The 22,358-nt window shown below is 45.7% G+C and overlaps 1 protein-coding gene across 1 annotated transcript in view; it reads left to right on the top strand.

Annotated features, from left to right (window-relative positions):
* The window catches only part of HK3 (hexokinase 3), a 330,397-nt gene that overhangs the window by 259,678 nt on the left and 48,361 nt on the right, over positions 1 to 22,358 (top strand). Inside the window, exons 12-15 of the mRNA XM_086931767.1 lie at positions 3,385 to 3,533; positions 5,895 to 6,014; positions 10,562 to 10,657; positions 14,087 to 14,186. Coding sequence (XP_086787893.1) covers positions 3,385 to 3,533; positions 5,895 to 6,014; positions 10,562 to 10,657; positions 14,087 to 14,186 — 465 coding nt within the window. The remainder of the gene's footprint in view (positions 1 to 3,384; positions 3,534 to 5,894; positions 6,015 to 10,561; positions 10,658 to 14,086; positions 14,187 to 22,358) is intronic.

Genomic DNA, 22,358 nt, shown 5'->3' with positions numbered 1-22,358 from the left:
TAGAGGTGACAGGGTAGGTGAGCACATTCTACATGGAGCCTAGTACTCACAATCCATTGCCCTTGAGTAAAGGTCACTATTAACACAGAGCCATGTACACAAAACATGTTAATCAGAGATTCATAGCTACAGGCATTTGTAATTTGTTCACAACGTCTTCTTATGCTACTGTAGTATTGGGGTGTAGCTGAAATGACCAAGGCTGAAACGACAGTAGAGTTATAAGTGGAGTTTATTGGAATATGTGATGTAACAACGCGATCAAAATTATCACAGTATGTTACATCGCAGTTTTTACAACGCAAGTCAGTACAACAACTTGCATTGGAGGGACCTGGCCTTAGGAGTAGTAAGATTTACTATTCTAGCACCAGTCTACGTACCGTAGGGAAGGTGTTGGAATAGTAAATCTTACTATTCCTTAGGTTATAGCGCCATCCAGCGCAAGTTGATGTAACGACTTCCTTCATCATGCTTGTTCTCTTGACCTTGACTGGCTCCCCATGATACAATGCAGCATAATGTTGAAGCGCCCATTGAGGTCAATGGGGAACTCACCGCACACTACTAGCCTTTGGCTTGTGAGACACAATCTTTGCATATTGCTCTTAATCTATCCAGTTTTCAGCAGCCAAAATCTGCAGGTGAAAGTATAGAGAAAAGCGGTGTTCCTGCGGATCACATGATTCCAATGGGGCCATTAACTGCTGTTATCGACTCCTTCGGAATTAAGCGGCCGCTTATCATGAGGCCCTGATCACTGAGACTTAAACAAAGCCTGGTGATGATTTCTGGTTTCCACCCCGGTATGACACTTTCATGTACTTTAACTTTTCCTCCTACCTTTCATGTCTTCACTATGATTTCACCTTTCAGAACTTTGTACACACAGACGCTCTCTCTCACACACACACACCCACCCACCCACCCACCCACACACACACACACACATACACACACACTCTCTCTCTCTCTCTCAAACACATACACACACACGTTTTTAATTCAGCAGTGACTTTGTCTCACACTGCTGTTGACTATGCTAGGTTAAAACCGACGTTATGCACCATTAGCAACACCCCTTTGAGCTACTTTGCCATGAGCTGGGCCCACTTGATCTGGTCAAGGAGACGTCTAACATGCAGGCACGGCCCGTGCCGGGCATTATACTGGGGCGGTGACGTCAGGCAGGGGAGGGTCAGGGTGGGGGGTTGTAGAATGCGGGAAATGGACCATTAGAGGTAAGTACCGATCAAAATAAATAAAATGAATTTCGTTGCCCACGCTGCATCACATTTGGCGATGCAGCGTGGACAATGAAATTCGTTTTATTTATTTTTATCGGTACTTACCTCTAATGGTCCATATCCCGCATTTTACAACCCCCCACCCTGACCGTCCCCTGCCTGACGTCACCGCCCCAGTATAACGCCCGGCACGGGCCGTGCCTGCTAAGATGATGCTTCAATCATCCACTGTCGCATTTCTAGTGATGTCGTGGGTTGAGGACTGCCCCAACCTTGCTCCAGGTTAGGAAGAGCTAAAGAAGCACCTCTTCAAAGAACACTGCATCACCACAAAGTACATTCGACTTCCACTCTTGGTAGCCAGCTTCACTTCCAATCACTCATTGACTGTATCTTTGCCTTTCACCCTTTACAGCAATTGACTGCCTTTTCGCTAGGTTCACTCTATACAGATACTACACACAATAGATTAGATGTTCTGCAAGTAAAAAAAAAGTGCCCACTGCGAAGGGTGCCTCATTCCCACAGTTCTTGAGACCAAAGTGCCCAATTTAGTTGGAGTTTAGTGCCTCAAGGCTGGAAAGATGCACTTTTTACATAGCAGTTCTGCACTTCGCGTGCCTGGTAGAAGTCCCCATCCTGTGTGGGGCACAGTGCTCACATGCCAACAGGTATGCACACTTAACGAGATGTTCAGTACAGAGTTTCATGTGCCAATCTCAGAAAGGTACCAGATTCTAGACCTCACCAATGGTTCAGCGCATTCTGTAAAATGCTCGGTTCCAAGAAACCCTAAACAGGTTTCCACATCCCGCAAGGTGCTCAGTACATAGATGACGCGAGGTAGGTGTGGACAGTCTGCCTGGTACTCTTGATACCCGACAGGCGTTCATATACTACGAGGTGCTCGATCTGTGGAGGTCCCAGACTGTAGTCCACATTCCACAAGGATGCCACAACTCCTCATTGGACCGGCCATCCATTGCTCCAGTGATAATTCAGGAATCCACATGTTCCCAGAGTGCTGCAATGAAGCCATTATACTAGCTGCAGTGGGCACTCTTGAGATGGTTGGGACAGACACAGGCTGCCTTTGTGAGTGGCGTGCTGGACTCACTGAAAGTTCGAATGTTGTATGGTTGACGGCTCAACCTCACACAGTCCTTGATTTCAGTTCTGGATTACCAAATAGGCAAAGAAGGCACCGGCGATTGGGACCTACTCCTTTCAGGGGCCCTGCGACAACGGATCAAAATAATCTCGATTTGATCTTGAAAGAACATTTCAAGCAGACTTTCTTAAATGGTGTTTCTAAAAGATAGAAAAAAATGACTCATCTCAAAGAAACGAAAACTTTACATTAAAGGCTCTCTAGAGAAAATACTGTATTAATGTAATGTACCCATTAACAACTTAAAGTACATTAACCCAAAACATCAGATTCACATAACAGTTTGTCTCTTAAAAGCAGTAGTGGCTGCTACTGATCACAGGTGGTGGGGCGGGGGAGCCTGGGGAGCCTGGGGGACGGAAGGAGGTAGGAGGGGGAATAACATAGCACTTACCTTTTAACCGCCGACCGCTGCCTCTTCTTTCTCCGTCCTCCTCTCTGCACGGCAGGAGGCACACAGATTTCAAGAATCCCCTGGCCAATCGCAATGCTGCCTTAGCAGTGTTGTGATTGGTCTGAGTGCCGGGGTTCAGCGCTCAGGCAGGGGCTGGCAGACTGTGCATGTTCTCCAAACAGCCTACTTGGATAACATGCAGAGTGCGCATGATGCTTTGACTGGGCAGAGATGGCTGGCCAAAGCGTCATGCACACCTTAGGTGCTGACACCCCTCCTCCCCCTGTGATGCGCGGGGAGCCCAGCCCCGCCTCCCTGGCTTTAGCTGCAACCTGAATACAAAAAACAAAAAGATAATAAACAATCTTTATTATCATTTTATTTTTTGTATTCAGCTTGCAGCTGAAGAAGTGGAGCTGCCACTGCTTAAAAGCTCATCTCCTGGCAGCGGTTAGTCTGTAAAAAAATCCGGTGCATTAAGTATTAGGAGGTAATTTGTGACTGGGGCCCTGAAATTTCAACTGCCTAGGGCCCTCCACAGGGTTTAATCAGGCACTACTTGTTTCTTGCAGAGAGGGGAGACTTCCTCGCGCTGGACCTCGGAGGGACGAATTTCCGAGTGCTGCTGGTGCAGGTTAGGAGCAAGGAGGAAGGTGGCATGAAAATCCTCAGTGAGGCCTACTCACTCCCGGAGGCGGTAATACAAGGCACGGGGACTCAGGTGAGGACAGGAGTCACCCTTGCCGTTGACTCGCCCTTCGCTTCTTAAAGCTGCATGCTTTCTCCCATATTTGGAGCAGTAGATCCCTCCACCCAGTAGGCTGTAGATCTGGTTAGGATTAATATGTTGATATTGGATATTTTTTTTGGGTTGTCATGGAAGATCTAATATAAGGATTTTTAATATGTAATGCTCCCTTTTATGTTTTACCCTAACCTGGGTAGTGCATAGAACAATCACTCCCACCCCCTCTATAACTTTAATCATTCCTGTTGAATCTCTACCATTCATGTTATTGTCTATTATGTTGATGGGTCTGATGTTCTCTTGACTTGGCCTGCATATAGAAAATTACAAATAAATAAACAAATAGCTTGGGCATCTGTCCTGGAGGGCGCGGTCAGTAGGCGTGAGCCATGGGTTGATGAGGAAGGATCAGTGAAAGTTGTATTGTGAGGAGACAGCCCCAACCCCCTCCCCCTCAATGGTACAGAGTTGCGTGGATATATCCCGCTGCATAAGGACAAGAGAACGCCTGGCGTTAGGGTGACTTCTGGGGTTGTAGTGTCCCTGTAGTCAGGAAAGTCTGGAGAATGGAGAACATGAAGCGCTCCAGCATTCGGAGGTTTGAGGGTTCTAGAGTTTGAGCAGGCTTTGTATTGAGGGCATGGGGGTCCTGAGGATGTTGGGCTCTGCAGGAAGTTGAATGACTCTTCGCATTGGCGGAGTCCAAAGTTTGGCAGACTGTCGGAGAACTCTGGAGGTTCTAAGGCATATCATCCTGAAGGTCCCCATAGGTGGTACAACTCTGGTTCAGAGACCTCAAGGTTGAGTTGAAATGTCACTAATATTTTTATTTAGATTAGTGTGCTGTCGATACTGGAGGAGGGTTGAAGCCAGGGTCTATTTATTTTAGGAGAGGCAGTCGTTTGGAGGGCCTTTCCCACTGGAGGATTCCCAAGTTTGGCAGATTTCTAGTACTGGAGGACCACAGAAGCTGAAAAGGCCTTCATGTTTGAGGATTGGGTGCTCCTGTAATTGAGATTTGGAGGGTGTGTGGCTCTTACCATTGAGATTTGGAGGGTGTGTGGCTCTTACCATTGAGATTTGGAGGGTGTGTGGCTCTTACCATTGAGATGTGGAGGGTGTGTGGCTCTTACCATTGAGATTTGGAGGGTGTGTGGCTCTTACCATTGAGATTTGGAGGGTGTGTGGCTCTTACCATTGACATGTGGAGGGTGTGCGGCTCTTACCATTGAGATTTGGAGGGTGTGTGGCTCTTACCATTGAGATTTGGAAGGTGTGTGGATCCTACCATTGATTTGGAGGGTGTGTGGTTCTTACTATTGAGATTTGGAGGGTGTGCGGCTCTTACCATTGAGATTTGGAGGGTGTGTGGCTCCTACCATTGAGATTTGGAGGGTGTGTGGCTCTTACCATTGAGATTTGGAGGGTGTGTGGCTCTTACCATTGAGATTTGGAGGGTGTGTGGATCCTAGCATTGAGATTTGGAGGGTGTGTGGTTCTTACTATTGAGATTTGGAGGGTGTGTGGCTCTTACCATTGAGATTTGGAGGGTGTGTGGATCCTACCATTGAGATTTGGAGGATGTGTGGATCCTAGCATTATGATTTGGAGGGTGTGTGGTTCTTACCATTGATATTTGGAGGGTGTGTGGCTCTTACCATTGAGATTTGGAGGATGTGTGGATCCTAGCATTATGATTTGGAGGGTGTGTGGCTCTTACCATTGAGATTTGGAGGGTGTGTGGCTCTTACTAATGAGATTTGGAGGGTGTGTGGCTCTTACCATTGAGATTTGGAGGGTGAGTGGCTCTTACCATTGAGATTTGGAGGGTGTGTGGCTCTTACCATTGAGATTTGGAGGATGTGTGGATCCTAGCATTATGATTTGGAGGGTGTGTGGCTCTTACCATTGAGATTTGGAGGGTGTGTGGCTCTTACTAATGAGATTTGGAGGGTGTGTGGTAGCTCCTACAATTGATGTTTGGAGGGTGTGTGCCTCTTCCCATTGTCTGATTCCAGAGGATTTAGGACTCTCACCATGGGATGTTCTAGATCATTGGACGCGTCTATATGTGGAGGTGCTGCAGGCGACTCTTGGTTTTTGATTCCTGAGGGTTTTAAGACCCCTAAAGTTGGAGGCTGCCTCTTTAAGGCAGAAGTGAGTGTATTGGAGTTGACTTGTGGTTTTTGATACCTTTTAAGACTGTATCTTTTAAGCTTAAGTGAGTGCATTGATCACCCAGGACTGCTGCCTTCACAGCCACGTCTTCATGGGGATTGGGGATGCAGTCAGCGTGCGGATAGGACTAACCACTGACTTTTTTCCTCTCTTTAGCTCTTCGATCACATAGTTGACTGCATCATAGATTTCCAAAAGAAGCAAGGAATACTAGGAAGAAAGCTGCCTCTGGGGTTCACGTTCTCCTTCCCCTGCAAGCAGACAAGATTGGATGAGGTAAGGATGGAAGATCACAGAATTTTAGGTTTCGGGACCATCCTCTGGTTTGTTAGCTCATTAATTTTCTTGCAACACATGATGCTCTTCATCTTGATTTGCTCATTCGTTTAGTGCTGCAGCATAGACAAAGTATTCAAAAAGCCTGCATGTTCCCTTGGTGCTGCAGTGTAATGCGCAATGTAGCCGGTATCTGCACATTCATTCAATGCTGGATCATAGCCAGGGCCACTTGAATTATGCGGCAGGGGAGGGTCAAATAATGGAGTATTGAGCGGCACATTGTGATAGTGTTACTTCATCATTTGGCATTTTTAAGCTTTGTAGCAGTGTCTGGGTGTTAGTTGTACCTCATTAGTAACAGTTTAGCATCAGATATAGAAATCCATTTCAGAAAGGTGAACAGTCAAACTTTGCAAAGGGCCTTTCACTGCACAGCAACACAAGTCACTGCATTTTTACTAACTTTTGAAACGTTTCATTTTTTTGGGTAAAATCTGCAGATTATGCGGCAGATGATGGATAATGTGGCAAATGCGGCTAATCTAAAATTATGTGACAATCGATGTGGCTGCACAATCGCATAATTCCAGGGACCGTGAGCATAGTGCATGTCTGCTACCTAGACATACCTTGTGGCATCAACACATCACAGAGTACTCCAGAGAATTGAACATTTCTGTTGGTGCTGCTGGTAAACATTTCTCCTAGTAACAGCATATGGCCTCAGTGCACAACCTGTGATACTGACAGTACTTGACCCATCTGCTGCAGCAAAGTGAACACAACTCCAATGACCCATGTCTTCCCTCAGTTCTGCAGCACAGAGCACAATAGTCTCAATACCTGTGCCTTCCAGGATGCTACTATATAGTATGTAATACTTCGGGCACCAGAGCATCATTCCCTTGCTGCATCCGCATAGATCACAATCCAATCAGGAGCTGTCATCCTCTCAGAGGAATACTTTCAATGCTGCAGTACAGTGCACAATGTTTCCAGTACCTGAATGTTCTGGCAGTGCTGCAGAATAGTGTGCTGTAAGCTGAGTGCCTTAACATTCCTTCAGTTTAGCATCATTGTAAGAAATATTCTCAGTACATTCCCTTGGTGCAGCTCCAGAGTAAAGAATGCTCTAAGTACTGTGCCGCTCCCTCGGTGATTCACTGCGGAACAGCACACAACTGGTGCCTTCATATTACCTTAGTGCTCCAGCATAGTGTGTAATAGTCCAGTACCTGCACTTCCCCTCAGGGCAGTTGACCAGAACCCAGTACCTCTGTTATATGTGCACGCGTCAGTGCTGCGACAAAAGAAATACTATCTGAGTGGCTGTATCTTTCAAGGGTTCTGCAGTAGAGCATGTGATTTTGCCTTACCGCGCTATTGGGTCCTAGCAAAAAAAACTCATGCTTACCCTTAGTACGCAGAATTGCATATAATACCAGCAGGGTCAATGCAGTTGTTCTGTGTCACATCATAGTACACAGAACGCCTGGTACGGGAGCATTCCCACTGTACTCTGGTACTCAGCACAATACTCCAAGTATTGAAGGAAGTGACCCGATTAGGGCACCCGGGTCATTCGCGACCACCTCTCAGGCTTCCAAACAAATGAAGAGTCGGTCAGACAGTAGAGAATACAAACCAAAGTTATTTATTAGTCATATACTCAAGTGGAGTCGAGTATGACCATCCTCCTTAGAATGCTGAGGAGGTACTGACTCCGGTCAACATGGTAATGTCAGATATACATTTCCAACACTCCTAAAGACCCACCCAGAATGGAATTTTCCAGTCTGGGCGCTGATGAACAAAGGAGGTACAGAAGGACAAGATACCATCCTGAGGCCGGGTACATGCTATCTTAGTTTCAAGGTCACTCAGCCCGTGCCCGTCTCTCTGGGAGTGGGAGCAGGGCTACCTTCTGGGAAAGGCATGCAAAGACAGAACGATCTATTCATTAGTGCAGTGAAGCTCAACCTTGAATAATAAAGAGAAACAATTGAGGCAGCTTTCTGCTGAGGCAAACAGTATGAGACAGAAGTTTGTTTCGATCGTAGTACAAAATGGTGGCTGAATACAAAATGGTGCAGCAAATGCTAACTTAACTCGCACAATGCTGGAAGGAGTCGGTTAGACATATTATTAGTCCAACAGTATGAGTATATTCCCTCAGGGATATAGCATAGCCCTCACTGCTCCAAATATCTGCATATGCCATCTATGCTGCTGTATAGTACATTATGCCTTCAATACTTGAACATTCACTCAGTACTGCAGCATTGTGCACAACACTCCCAGTACCTGTACATGACCACATGTTACAACAAAGTGCACTATTTATATTGTGCATGCACACACCCTAGGTACTGCAGTATAGCACTTAGTATACTCTCAGTACTTCCACATTCATGCAGTTTTGCAGTGTGGTGCAAAATGGTCTCAGTACCTCTGCATGACCTCATGCTACAACATAGTACACTATTTACATTGTAAAAGCACATACCCTAGGTACTGAAGAATAGGACACAGTACTCTCAATACTTGCACATTCACTCAGTACTACAGCATGGTCCACAACCCTCTCAGTACCTGTACATTACCTCACGTTACAACATTATATACTATGTATATTGTGCACGCACTCACCCTAGGTACTGCAGCACAGGACACAGTACTCTCAATACTTGAACATTCACTCTGTGCTGTTGATTAGTACACATTACTCTCAACACCTCCACATTCCAGCAGTGCTGCGGTACAATACTCACAATACCCATACATTGTATCAATGCTGTAGTGTTGTACAAAATACGCCTAGTAATGTACATTCCCTCCATGCAGCAGCAACCAAGATGGCTTCAGCCATACTCCATTGAACCGCAGATGACACCCCTTCAGATGCGCCAACTCACACTGTGCCAAGGTGTGTCACACGATATTGGTTGTCTTCACGCAGTCTTTCGGCGAAGGGCTGATATCACAGTGTGTGCACACAGTGAGCTGGAAACCCCTGCAGAGAATGTGTTTCCTGCTTGCATTTGGGGGTTTTGAGCAGTGGTGGCTCCTCCGCTAAGGTGGAGGAGCATCGCCGCACTACTCCTGAGCAGTGTAAAAAATAAAAATGAAATGGTAATAACAAGACATTATTATCATTTTATTTTTCCCTGCGTGACTCGGAGCCAGGTAGGGCGGGCTGAGCTTGCCACAGTGAGGAGTGGTTTGCACTCCCGAAGTGCGCATGAATGTTTGGCCGGCCCGATTGGGCCAGCCATGCGCACGTAGCAGGTTCTCCACCAGGCTGTGTTGCACAGCCCAGTGGAAAACATGCCCGTGCTCCCAGGCACTGCCTGAGCGGCCAAATAGGCCACTCAGACCAATTACGACTCTGGTCATGCAGCATTGTGATTGGCTCGGAGAATCTGGGAGCCTGGATGCTACCGTGCCTGCTGCAGTGCTGAGTGAGGACAGAGGAGAGGCGGTGGTGGCAGCCGAATGTAAGTTTATTTAATTTATGCTTCTTCCCCCTGCCTCACCGCCCCCATTCCGTCGCAGCCGCCATTGGTTCTGAGTAGTCAGCATCCATCAAGATTTTTAAAACCTCCTCAGGATTTTGATGACAGCCTCTGCAGCCTTTGTTATTTCTTTTTGGGAGAGAATAGACTGGAGCCGTGACCGAGTGGAAGCCCCTCCTCCTCCACAGTTGGGCAGGTACTAATGGGCTCAAAGCTCCACCCCTTGAAGGGCTCACATCCTCTGACACTTCAACATTCTTGTCAAAGTTGGTAGATCTGCAATGGAATTGTGAGAGGCAAATGATGTGAGAGTGAGGCTTTGTGTGAAGTCTATGCATCATGTGCTGAGAATGAGTGAAATGTTGATGTAGTGTATAGGACCCAGGACGGGGATTGAGTGAGGCTCCTTTGGAGTGTATGGTAAGAGGCCAATGAAATACAATTGATTGAGACTCCATCAAAGGGAATGAGACCGGTGATTGGGAACAAGCGTGACTCCATTGAAGGAGACCAATGACGTTGAAGGGCTCAATACTTCATTCACTTGTAGGGGTCCATTGAAGTAGGATTGACTGATACTCTTTTGAAATTCATAAGGCCGGTGAGAAGCCGCTGAAAATCCCAAGTCAACTACTTTTGAAAATAGTTAAATTAGGGAGGTTTATTAGTTCAGCGAACTGCGATTAGCGGGGGCCTATTGTATTATATAAGGCTACTCATGTGGCAATATGTGAGCCGCCAATCAAGTCCAGAGGTAGGTGAAAGGAGGATGAATGGGAATCTTCTGAAGTATATGAGGTCACTAAAATGAGAGGTATGGGCAACTCCATTGAAGTTTGTGTGGTCATTGATGAAGTAATGTGTTTTCATTCCAGTGAAGGGGATTGTTCTGTATGTCCTGGACAGATAGATAAGATTGGCATGTGAGCTGCTTGTGTTGTTTTCTGAGCTCAGAGTGTGAGCCTCACTGCCCAGCCATTCCATTAATTTCTTCTTCTCATGTCTACTCTATACTCTGATCTTCTCTAGGCTTTTCTCATCCATTGGACTAAGGGCTTCAAGGCATCGGACTGTGAGGGCCGTGATGTGGCTGAGCTGCTGCGAGATGCAGTACGGCGGAAAAAGGTACAGTTTGAGTGAGACCTTTATTTACTTGCCCCAATGTAAGTAGGTTTATAGGAAGCTGCTAAAGGAGAACCTGTTTCTCATCCATCATCTTGAGCTCCATTGATTTCATACTTATTTCATGATCACACAATTGGGATCACCCTGCATTTGCCAACATTCTGATCTGCACTGACATACATACTTCTGCACACCCAACTCTTGAAATCCAACACTATGTAAATGTAAATGTAGAGGTACTTGTATAGCGCACGACTACCCGGAGGCATCTCGGCGCTTGTACGAATACCGCTGAGGAACCCTTCCTGGCCTTTCCCTATGAAGTGCCCACTCCTGGGCATCCCCAAGGTGAAAAGCTATTTCAATGCTGCTCTGATATTGTGAATTTACCACAATTCCGATGTACTTGAATGTGCTACTGTTCAGCTGTCCTTTAATGTGACACTACACCGATCTCCAAGAGTCTGTATCATGTGGAAAAAATGAATGTCAGCCATGTTGATCACCATGAATGGCACATACTTCTATTCTTTGTGACTTTCACAACTCCACATAATTCATGCCATCCTAAATACTATTGGTGTGATAAGATGTTTTCGCTTTCATCACACAATGCTAACTCTTTAAATTTCATATCAAATTATCATCATAAATTTTATAGCAAATTTCACAACATTCTGATCTTATTGAGTCTCACATCTGTTTAAATGTGAATCTGTTTCTTATAGCTGCAGTCCGCTCCAGGACGTTGATACTTTTGGATTAATTTTAACAGAGTGAGGAATTTGCACTTGTCTCTATTTTAAATTTGGTCTTGTGTATCTCAGCCTGTTTTATTTAGATTGTTGGTCATTAATATCACCAAACTTGAGGATTTTATGTATTCTAATTGCGTGCTTTTAATAATTTGTATGTATTCCATTGCTGTTTTGCACATATCTTGCATGCTTCTATGGCTGTTCACAGCCAGAAAAAGAAAGTCTCACATCTTTCTGAGGTCCATGAATTGGACACCATTCAGATTTCAAAAAATGTAATATGAATGTGATCACTGTTAATATCCTAGTTGCACTCCCGCCACCTTGTCTGATGGCCTTCTCTGTCTTACTGTGGCCGACTGGTATGCAGCGGGGCAGCAATAGTCAGAACACCATGAGGATGATAACGCCTGGCATGAAGGCTTCACTAAAACGTCCGTAGTGTCTGGGTTGTAAAACCAAAAGCTACCCCTTTGTAACTGGCAGGTGGAAGCACTCCCCTTACATTATTAGATACTCCACCCATGTAGAGACCAATGCCACACCATTTCCTGGCAAGTTTGGTTGAGGTTTCTGTTACATACATCAAGTTCCTGTGGCCTGGGCCCTTATCTCTCCAATAGAACAACCGTAAGAACCAGCTGATCCGCACCACCAAAAGGACAGCATTCAGAGAATGACTGGACAACAACACCCACAACAGTAAGGAACTCTTCAGCATTGTCAAAGAGCTCTCCAACCCCAGCGCCAGCAACAACGACATCAAGCCCTCGCAAGTCCTCTGCGATTCACTTGCCGCGTTCTTCCACCACAAGATCGCCGACATACACAACAGCTTCGGCGCCCAGACCACGCACCCAACAACCGAACCAACGCCCCCCATCACCACCCTCTGCACCTGGACCCCGTCAGCACTGAAGACACCACCCACGTGATGAACACCATCCACTCCGGCTCCCCAGCCGACCCCTGTGCTCACCACATCTTTAACAAAGCCGACTCCATCATCGCACCCCAACTCCGGAACATCAATAACAACTCCTTCGCATCTGCCACCTTTACAGAGAGCTGGAAGCATGCAGAGATCAGCGCCCTCCTGTAGAAACCCACAGCGGACCCCACGGACCTCAAGAGCTTCCGGCCCATCTCGCTCCTCCCTTTCCCCGATAAAGTCATCGAGAAGACCGTCAACAAACAGCTGACCGCCTTCCTCGAGACAAACGGCTCCCTCGACCCATTGCAGTCCGGCTTCCAAGCTAACCACAGCACCGAGACCGCCCTCATCGCAGCCACCGATGACATCAGGTCCCTGCTAGACAACGGGGAAACTGCTGCCCTCATCTTCCTCGACTTATCGGCCGCATTCGACACAATCTCCCACTGCTCCCTAACAACCCGCCTCCACCACGCCGGGATCCAAGGAAAAGCTCTGGAATGGATCACCTCCTTCCTCTCCGGCAGAACTCAGAGAGTCCGCCTCCCTCCCTTCCGCTCAGCGGCCACCAAGATCATCTGCGGCGTTCCTCAAGGCTCCTCGCTCATCCCCACCCTCTTCAACGTCTACATGAGCCCCCTCTCAGCCATCGCACGCCAACACAACCTAAACATCATCTCCTACGCTGACGACACCCAGCTGATCCTCTCCCTCACCAACGACCCCGCCACCGCCAGAGCCAGCCTCCAGGAAGGAATGAGAGACGTCGCGGAATGGATGAAGCTCAGCCATCTGAAGCTGAACTCGGACAAGACGGAAATCCTCATACTCGGACCATCCCCTTCCGCCTGGGACAACTCCTGGTGGCCCCCTGCTCTGGGCACCGCCCCCATTCCCACGGACCACGCACGCAACCTGGGGTTCATCCTGGACTCCTCCCTCATGATGACCAAGCAAGTCAACGCCGTCTCGTCATCATGTTTCAACACCCTGCGCATGCTCTGAAAGATCTTCTGGTGGATCTCCACTGAAACCAGAAAGATGGTCACCCAGGCCCTCGTCGCCAGCCGACTGGACTACGGGAACGCCCTCTACGCTGGAACCACAGCCAAACTACAGAAAAGACTCCAACGCATACAGAACGCTTCTGCACGACTCATCCTGGACATCCCCCATCACAGCCACATCTCTGCCCACCTGAGAGACCTGCACTGGCTCCCCGTCAGCAAGAGGATCACATTCAGGCTCCTCACCCACGCACACAAGGCTCTCCACGACATAGGCCCCAAATACCTCAACAACCGCCTCACGTTCTACACACCCTCCCGCCAGCTCCAATCCGCCAGCCTCGCACTCGCCACCGTCCCACAGATTCGCAGAACCACCACCGGAGGAAGATTTTTCTCCTACCTGGCGGCCAAGACATGGCACTCCCTCCCCACCCACCTACGGCTGACCCAGGACCATCTCTCCTTCAGGAAGCAACTCAAGACCTGGCTCTTCGAGCAGTAGCAGCACCCCCCCCCCCCCCCCCCCCAGCACCTTGAGACCCTAGCGGGTAAGTAGCACGCTCTATAAATGTGTTTGATTGATTGTTTGATTGATTAAGATGAAAAGTGATGGGTGGTGGCGAGTAGTTATTTGGTTGTGTTTATGTCCTTAGCGTAATTGTCTATTGGCCACTCTAGCGTCTTTATCTCGGTGGCTGAGGTAACCCTGTCTTAATCTGCTCCTCAGAACATTGAGCTTGACGTGGTGGCGGTTGTGAATGACACTGTGGGGACGATGATGTCATGCGGGTACGAATGCCCAAAGTGCGAGGTTGGGCTCATCGTGGGTAAGTAAAGATTTGGTAAGGCATATGTTAATACGCACTGCAGGCTTAAGAGATTCCACATTGGTTTCTTGATCAAAGACAATGCATGCCATGTAAATATGTCAACAGTATTTTAGCCAGAAACCTTTTTTCACTGCATGGTGTGTAGCAAGGAGTTGCGTTTGTTATTTTATAATGTTCTTTTTTCATTGATTTTTGAGTATAACAACAAATAAATAGTATATTTCATGACATTCAGGAATCAACTTATACCTTCTGTATTGTCAACGAACATCCCAATGGTGGTTCTGTATTTAAGACCCATATCTCGAACATTATATAACCCCAGCCAGTGTATGTTGGGGGTCACATATTGTGTAAGTGATGCCACAAGGTTCCCCATATTTTATTATATTTTCTTGTGGACCCTTTAGCCCTGTATGGGCCATCCTTTAATTGTGGCCAAAGCCCCATCTTTCTCCTCAAGCTGTCCATAAGCACGGCCTCAGACGATCGTCAATATCTCATGATATTTATAATTTGCCCACTGGAAACCCAACCTAATCATGGAATGTAAACCTCTAGTGCAATCCATGTCCTCCATGATTCTCAGTGTCCCGGTCTTCTGTTCAGGCTCTACTGACTAAACTAACACCATAGTTAGGGTTCCCCATTGCGGCTTCAGTTGGAATAGATCTCTGTACATTTCCAAACCATATGCAAAAAAAACCTGCCTGTTGCGATTTGCCACTGTGCACAATTTGGGAATCGATTGCCGCACACCCTCTATAACTTTTTGGGTTTGTACTAAATTCTGTGGAAGAAGCTAATTGAATCATACAGATATCACCAACATACATAACGCCATCTTAGTTGCAGTCCACTTGTGATCCTTCATTTCCCACTGAGTAGAGAGGTTTATGAGGGGATCGTCTTATGCAGTGGTTCCAATATGATCTTCACTTCTAGGGGACTGAACTCTGAAAGGAACATTAATTCAGCACAGTACCTCCCCAGCCTAAGGCATTATTGTAAGTATCTACGGAAGTGTCGCTTCTGTACGATGAATTAATATCTCAGCATGTCATCCGAAGCTGTAAATTCCTCCAATGGTTCCTTGTGACGGCCAACTACCACACCATAAGGGGGTTTCGTATATAAGTGCACACTACCAGCCCACTATTCTAAGAGCCTACTGCCAGTAACTGAAGGTGGCCCTGGTCACCAAGGAGAGTCCCCCAGGGATGGAAGCACTGGATGGGAGACCAAGGAGAGCATCGCTGTTGGACAAGTCATGGTTCAATTAAAATACCAGGTCTTCCCTACTTCCGAAGATCCAGTCATTGATTGTTGAGACCAGTTCTGCCCGTTTATGAAGCTTCAAATCTGTCATGCCCATCCCGCCATCATACACCAATTGAATAAATATGGGAGAATACCAGGGGTTGTTTTTCCACCCATAAGAAGGTAGGTCCACAACTGAAGGATTTCCAATTCTAAGAAGAACTACCAGGTTGGAGCAGAAGATCACATGTGTCCATTTTATCTCTTTACAAGGCAACTGGCCTATTTCAGCCACCTGACCAAGATCAATGGACCTCTGCTGCTCCCAGCACAAACTCATGAGACCTCTGCTGACCCCAACACAAAGACCCTTCTTCCTTATCCTGATCCAAGGCACTTTTAAAAGGTGACCTTAATCACTGCAGGGAGCGTCTTCACACTAAGAACAACCTTGTGATCTTCCAGAGCTAGCCTTGATCCAGTGTCATGGAACAGAAACCCATGAGGCCTTTTCCAGGCTTACCACTCCTGCGGACTGCATGCTCGACTAGTGCTGAAACTAGGAAAAGGGCACTAGTGCTCTCAAACAAAGCAACTGAGAGCTCATGGGCTTTGATCCAAGCTCAACCATGCATGGAGTTACTTTGATTAATGAAATACATGTTACATAATGAAAAAAAAGACCCACAACTCATTAAAAGGTCTACAGAAGGCTAGAATGAATGACTTGTTTACAAGGTTATACTGAGGAGGAATTTCATGGGGTTTGGAAGCTTTCTGAAGGGGATATGTCTACGATCAGCTGTCTCTGCCTACCTTCTGCTCTCTGCAGTTGCTGGTTTTCGCTGATCAGTTTTTATGGTCAGCTGACATTTGTGATTCCAGCACAAAAACCCAGCGCTTGTTTGATAAAAGGCAGCCTTTGTTCTCATTGACTGCTTGTCCACTCAGTCAATAGCAGGAGATATTCTTTCTTCTCGAATCTCTTTCATACGATTCCTAAGCAGACAGGATGCAGATGGATTACAAAATTCAAATGCTTTCCGAAGCTCAGTAGTTGGCTGGCTGTGTACCTGATAATTAATCTAAGTTTCTAGTGGTATGTTCCCTCACCTGGGCAGCGAAATAAAACGAATGCGTTATGTTATAATGTTATAAAGACTTAAAGCAAACTGGGCTTCCTAGAGATAACCCCCTACCAAGGTGATACAACACCGAGCCAACATAGAAAATACCTGGCATTGCTCACTTAGCTTCTAAACCATACATATACAAGTGTGGTGTATCCTGGTGGGAGGCCATATATGAGACATCCACCTCTCAGGCACCATGGTTCTAAGATGCTTAAATTCACAGAACAAATCTGTGAGAAGTTGGCCTGGCATATGATGTCCAATATTCTAGTGGGCACATTGCACCAGTCCAAACGAGCCTTATTGATGGCAGGTTTAAGACAACCTTTATAGAAAGCTATCCTAGTGGTAGCTGTGTAGAGCAGCCTTCAGGCTAAGTCTTGAAGGAATGTAAAGCAGCTTGTTTTACCAGTCTATAATCTCTTGAATGATCGAATGAAAGCAGAGCCACACCAAGTATATATATATAAAATATATGTATTTATTCTAAACACCCCTCTCGTCTCTTTATGAGGCTAGAGGCAAAAGTACAATACAAGAACTTAAATAGCACAGAGTAATCTAGCACAGTATACGTTTTGCCCTAGGGGCCTCACAAACCATATACTAAGTAAGTGGTATAAGTACCGCTGTAAGCATAGAGACAAGGCATAGGGCCTGTAGAACCACTGGGGAAATCAGGAATCACCCAAGGTAGGGATGCAGCAGACCCACGGGGAACGCGTGCAGTGTCTAAACACAACCGCGAATCACCATTGACTTCTATGGAGAAAGTTTAAGTTACAGTTTTAAAGAATAAGGACACGTAGGAGTGGAATGCGAGGTAACCTCTTCAGTACTGGACACTTCGAGAGTCAAGACCCAGGGGAGCACCAAAGTACTCGTGTTACCTCACCCAGGGAAGCCGGGTGCATAGGTGTCTTTTCGTGTCTGGTTTCGTCGTCGATTCCTATGGAGAACTGCAAAGAAGTGCTGCAGGCGACCAGGAGAAAAGTGTCTGGATGGATCCAAGTGTTGATCGGAGATCAGAAGAACCTGAAAGCAGAGGGGACAGAGTCTGGGTCACTAGCCAGTGACCAGGATTGCGACAAGAAGATGCCAGCCGATGTTGGGTGCTTTCAAGTGATGCAGGTGAAGCTTGACTCTTCAGCCACGAGGTCCAGGGGGCATCAACGTCATTCAGGAGCTGGATTTGAGCTGTCCCACGTCGAATGTCGAGTGCTGCAGTGCGGTATCCGGATTGGACCAAACAAGCCTTGGCAACAGCAACCCACGCAAGATGACAATATTGGCTTCAGTGCAGACCAGCAAGGTCTGAGGCTCTCACCCTTTGGAGGGGAGTCAGGGCACGTCTGGAGCAACCAGGGAAGCCCAAGAAACAAAGGGTTGTCCTTCGTGGGGACCCACGAGTCGACGGACTAGAGATCGCAAAGGAGCCTTGAACTGAAATGCAGACTCGTGGAGTGTAGGCCTCCAAGCTTCGATGCAAAAGGTGCGAGGGCGAAGGCAACAAATAGCCCAATGCAGAACTTCGGGAAACTTCAGGAAGTAGGTGCATTTGCAAAATTGCAGGATGTCCAGGAGTTCCGGTCCCACATTTCTCGTGATAGCTACAGATCTCAGCTCTGCTGGGGACTCGTGTCAGCCTGGAGATGTCTGGAAGTCCATATCCTGTGTCGCAGATTCTTCGGGATCCGTTGGGAGCCTTGAAAATGCAGACCGACAAGATACTTCTTTGGTGCTGTTTTAACAGGGGAGTCACTCCTTGAGCCCAAGGGAGATTTCTTCTGTCTTCCAGTCGATATGGAATGTCCAAGGTCCAAGATTTTTTGTTTCAGAGTTTCGTCCAGGGCAATCTAAAGTCCTAGTGAATGGGTTCCTATACTTATACTAAGTTTAGGGGTTGGACTAACTCTCGTGTCCCACCTATGGGAGGACCTGGAGAGGGGATGGTTACACCCCTTCCCCTTTGTCCAGTTTCACGCCAGAGCTGGGGCTGAGTGCCCCAGCAACCGGTTTGAAATGGGAAATGCATGGGACACCTTGTGTGCCCCAGGCAGAGTCTGAAAAGCATTCACTGAATGAAACCCACCCTACCCCAATACACTAAAGCATGTCTGGGGCGGTGGTGGTACCTCCCTGGACAGGAAACCTATTGTCCAAACCTCCCCTGCCAGAGTTTCGTCCAGCAGTAGGAGGTCAGACTTGTGTCTGTGGCAGCAGCATCCATTTTGTGATGCTGGGGCTCTATTTAACTTTTACCGGTCAGATAAGTGTGTACATGTCTTCTCCCTCTAGAAGGGTGGAATTCTACCCCCCCCCGCCAGAAATCAAACACAACATGTTTTGATAAAGACAAACCAAAGTTAGCATTTACCGCAAGGTTATAACACACTTATGAGTATATGGTATGGCTATATCATAGAACAGCTATAAGCAAGGGTTTCCGAAACCTGCATAGGGGCTCAGCTCATGCTAGGGCACCCTGTCACACAAAACCAAGCACTCTGCCTTCAGGATTGTTAAGGCGTGACTTATAGGTTAATATGTGTCTATATATGTATGAAGATATAGGTATACTATATCTAAGTAAGGGGTGCTTACACCACCTTACCCAGGCTGCAAGTGCATACCTGTGGTGCCATTTTGGAAGGCTTCCCAGGGGTGGCATAATGCATGCTTCAGCCCCTGGTAAGCCTCTGGTGTACCAATGCCCTTGGTACCTAAGGTACCATATACTAGGGGCTCACAAGGGTAACCCAGTAACCAATCTGGTATGTACCTAATGTACATGCAATCAATTTAGAGAGAGAACAGCTAGGCTGTGGTCCTGATTAGTAGGGCCACAGCCAGACTAACATTGATAAACCAGTGAAACACAGCAAAAAGTGGGGGTAACCATAGGAAGCAGATCCTACTCTCCTACAAATGCCAGCCCCAAGGAACCTTAACTTTCACACAACTGTCACAGATAATTTCCTATTTTCACGGCTAGAAATAACTGACAAGTCCACCTGCTGCTCTCCACAGGGACCAATTTCATATTCAATAAAAACAGTTATGAACTGCAGTAAGCAAGGCTTGCACAAATTTACATCCTGGGCACCCTTGGACCCATCAAAAGAGTCACACTGCACCAGTTCTTAATTTGTAAAAAGAATTACTGCCAGGGCCCTCATCTTGCATCATCATTGCCCCAGCTGGTGCTGCCAGTGACAGTACCTACACAACTACTAACAATCACACTGCTACAAGTGTTACAAATCAGACTATAACAATATAGAATATAGCTATAAGAATGGCTTGGGTGGCAGGTATTAGTTGTTTTTAGTGTATATTGAATTAATAAACAACTATTTTCTCAAAGTCTCTAAATGACACAAACAGAGCCACCATGTGGTAGCTATTATAAGTGTCAATTAAATGCTGGTGCTGAGCCCCAGAAACCACCAGCTCAAATTATGCACTGCATTGCACCCCTTGCACACAAAAATATAGGGTGTTTATATAACTTGAAAAGTCCCATCCCCAAACACAAAACTGACCATAATATGGAACCTCATCACATAACCCTCTGTAAGTGACCAAAGATACCTTTATCCCGTCTTTAACCCTGTGCTTAACACTAATCATAGCCATAGCTGGGACAGTATCCCTAACCCCACACCTATCCTCTACTCTAGGTCTATCTTTTACTCCAGCTCTTATCCCAACACGAGCCAGAAACCTTATTACTCCCCCTGTGTGAGCTGCAGACAGTGCGTTTACAGTAATGTTAACTGTAACAAAACAAAACTTTAAGAGTTGCCCCAGTCTCAACCTCAACCAGTCAACTTATCCCATGCTCACTGCTACCTGCATGGGATACATTTATAGCGCCCCTAACACAAGCCCACATGTACCTTCATCCTAAACCCTATCACTAATGTGAGTTAGAATTGAAACTTTATCACTAACCCAATAATTGTTGCTGATCTCTTTAATGCAAACCAAAGCTCTCATGCAAGCACAACAACATTGCTAACTGTAGCCCTTTCCACAGGACAAGTGCTAACTGGCAACATTATCTCTTTGTTGGTGTGTGCTGCACTTGATGTCATCACCCTTACTCGAAGTCTTAACATTAACGAAATCCAAGAACTCAAATACTTCTCTAAACTGTGTCCCTGTCCCCAAGTTCAACCACTATCACATCCAGAAATGTTCCTTGTGAGCTGCAAGTGCTGGCTTTAACCTATCTCTAGCTGTAGTCCATATATGACCCTAATAATAACTACAACCCTAACTGTAAACGTCACCCATTACTTCAAACCTTAGGCCCATTCGAACCCCGATCCATGTCAGGAGACTTATCATTAAGTCAGTGTTTGTTGGAAAAGATGCATTTACCCTATTCCTGACTGCAGCCTAAGCACAGCCCTAACCCAACACAGGGTGGATGGGTGCCTTTCCCCATTACCCAGCACTAAGTCAAACACAACCCTGTCACTGACTTCAACCTTATTTCAACCCACACTTCAACTGGTAAAAGTGCCCCTATCCTAGTGTGTGCTATGTGGGATGGTGTTCACATATCCCAACTTTGACTACATCTCGAACACTAACCTTAAACATGTACCCAGCACCCACCCCACTTGCAGCTCCATCTGGGAAGATTATAATGAATCAAGTGTGAGTTAAATATCTTCTCCCTGTCCAGGACTGGCTATCGCCTTAAACATAACCCTAGTCATAAACCCATCACAATCAAAAATTTGACAGCAACCTGGAACCACATCACTAACATGGTGCATTTACACTAATGCAAAACCTAACCTTCATTCCAACTGCTTAGTTCATGCTCTACATCTCACCAAACCTGGGAACGGCTCTTCTAACCCACTATGAACTGCAAGAAATGGGTCTGCCCTACGTCTAACTTTAGGGGGCTAACTTCAAAGCTATTTATACACATGTATATTTATCACATGTATATATACCGCAATCATATAGGTGTAATTCTACACATTTTTGCCATTCACCATTTCCGAGTGTAGATTTACATGTTTCCACGCCCTCACTTCAGGAGCTAGAGCCTCTTAAAAAAGTATTTGCAAGTTTTAATTTACTACTAGTAAGTCTGCACACATAGGTGGAAATCTCCTAGCGATGGGAAAATGTAGCTTATTATTCTTTAAAAAGATTAGTACAAATATTTTAATGTAAATATAAATATGAATTGATTTCATATATTTATTTTTAGTCTAGAACTAATAAAATGTCACAGCACATTAACTCATCAAATTAAATGTGAATGAAATAACTATATGAATCTAATAATTTAATATATAACTAATGTTTAAATAACAATTAAAAAAAAACGGATCACTGCCAAAATATCGAGTAAAAAATATAGACTTCCTAAAATATCGATTCCAAAATATCGAATGCAAAAATATCGAATTCCTATTTACAAACAGGTAAGTACAAAAATATCGAATCAAAAATATCGTTGTAAAAAATATAATTAGTCAAAATATTGAATTTTTGTAAAAGTTTTAAAAGTAATTTAAAATTAATAAAATAATAAATATAATTAATTAAAACATACTTAAAAATACATAAATAAACTTAAAATTATAAAAAAAGTATTTAAGTTATTAAAAAAACATACAATTTTAGTTTTTTAATACACACACACATATATATATATATTTATATATATATATATATATATATATATATATTGACAGGACTCAGAAACCCCAAAACTCCCGGGTTTCGAACAATGAGAGCA

Source organism: Lissotriton vulgaris, chromosome 7, assembly GCF_964263255.1.
Source record: "Lissotriton vulgaris chromosome 7, aLisVul1.2, whole genome shotgun sequence".
In the NCBI taxonomy this organism is placed as follows: Eukaryota; Metazoa; Chordata; class Amphibia; order Caudata; family Salamandridae; genus Lissotriton; species Lissotriton vulgaris.
The sequence above is the reverse complement of the archived record's forward strand: the minus strand, read 5'-3'. Positions and strand labels throughout refer to the sequence as shown.